Source organism: Buceros rhinoceros, unplaced genomic scaffold (genome assembly GCF_000710305.1).
Source record: "Buceros rhinoceros silvestris isolate BGI_N320 unplaced genomic scaffold, ASM71030v1 scaffold26786, whole genome shotgun sequence".
Lineage (NCBI taxonomy): Eukaryota > Metazoa > Chordata > Aves > Bucerotiformes > Bucerotidae > Buceros > Buceros rhinoceros.
The window spans coordinates 1,146-1,408 of NW_010417311.1; the positions used below are offsets into that span (position 1 = coordinate 1,146).

Below are 263 nucleotides of genomic sequence, written 5' to 3' on the forward strand. Positions count from 1 at the left end.
TCGTTGAGGATGGCCTCCATCCACTGGAAGTCCATGGGCTTGAAGGGCACCAGCACCAGCAGCGTGTCGGGGTTGTTCTCCATCCTGGGGTTGAAGTGGGCCGACTCCGGGTAGAAGAGGCGCATGGTGGTCTTGGAGCCCACGTCCTGCTCATAACCATGGACCGGGGCGTTGTTCAACCTTGGCGGAGGGAGGGAGGCAGGACGGGACACAGGGACATAACCGGGGTCAAGCCCAACTGTAGGTGGCACTGCGGCGGGGTC

General features: G+C 62.7%; 1 protein-coding gene across 1 annotated transcript in view; it reads right to left on the reverse strand.

The window, feature by feature from the left end:
* Positions 1-263, reverse strand: part of ST3GAL4 (ST3 beta-galactoside alpha-2,3-sialyltransferase 4) — a 4,359-nt gene that overhangs the window by 1,086 nt on the left and 3,010 nt on the right. Inside the window, exon 7 of the mRNA XM_010138165.1 lies at positions 2-180. Within this exon, the coding sequence (XP_010136467.1) occupies positions 2-180 (179 nt within the window). The remainder of the gene's footprint in view (position 1; positions 181-263) is intronic.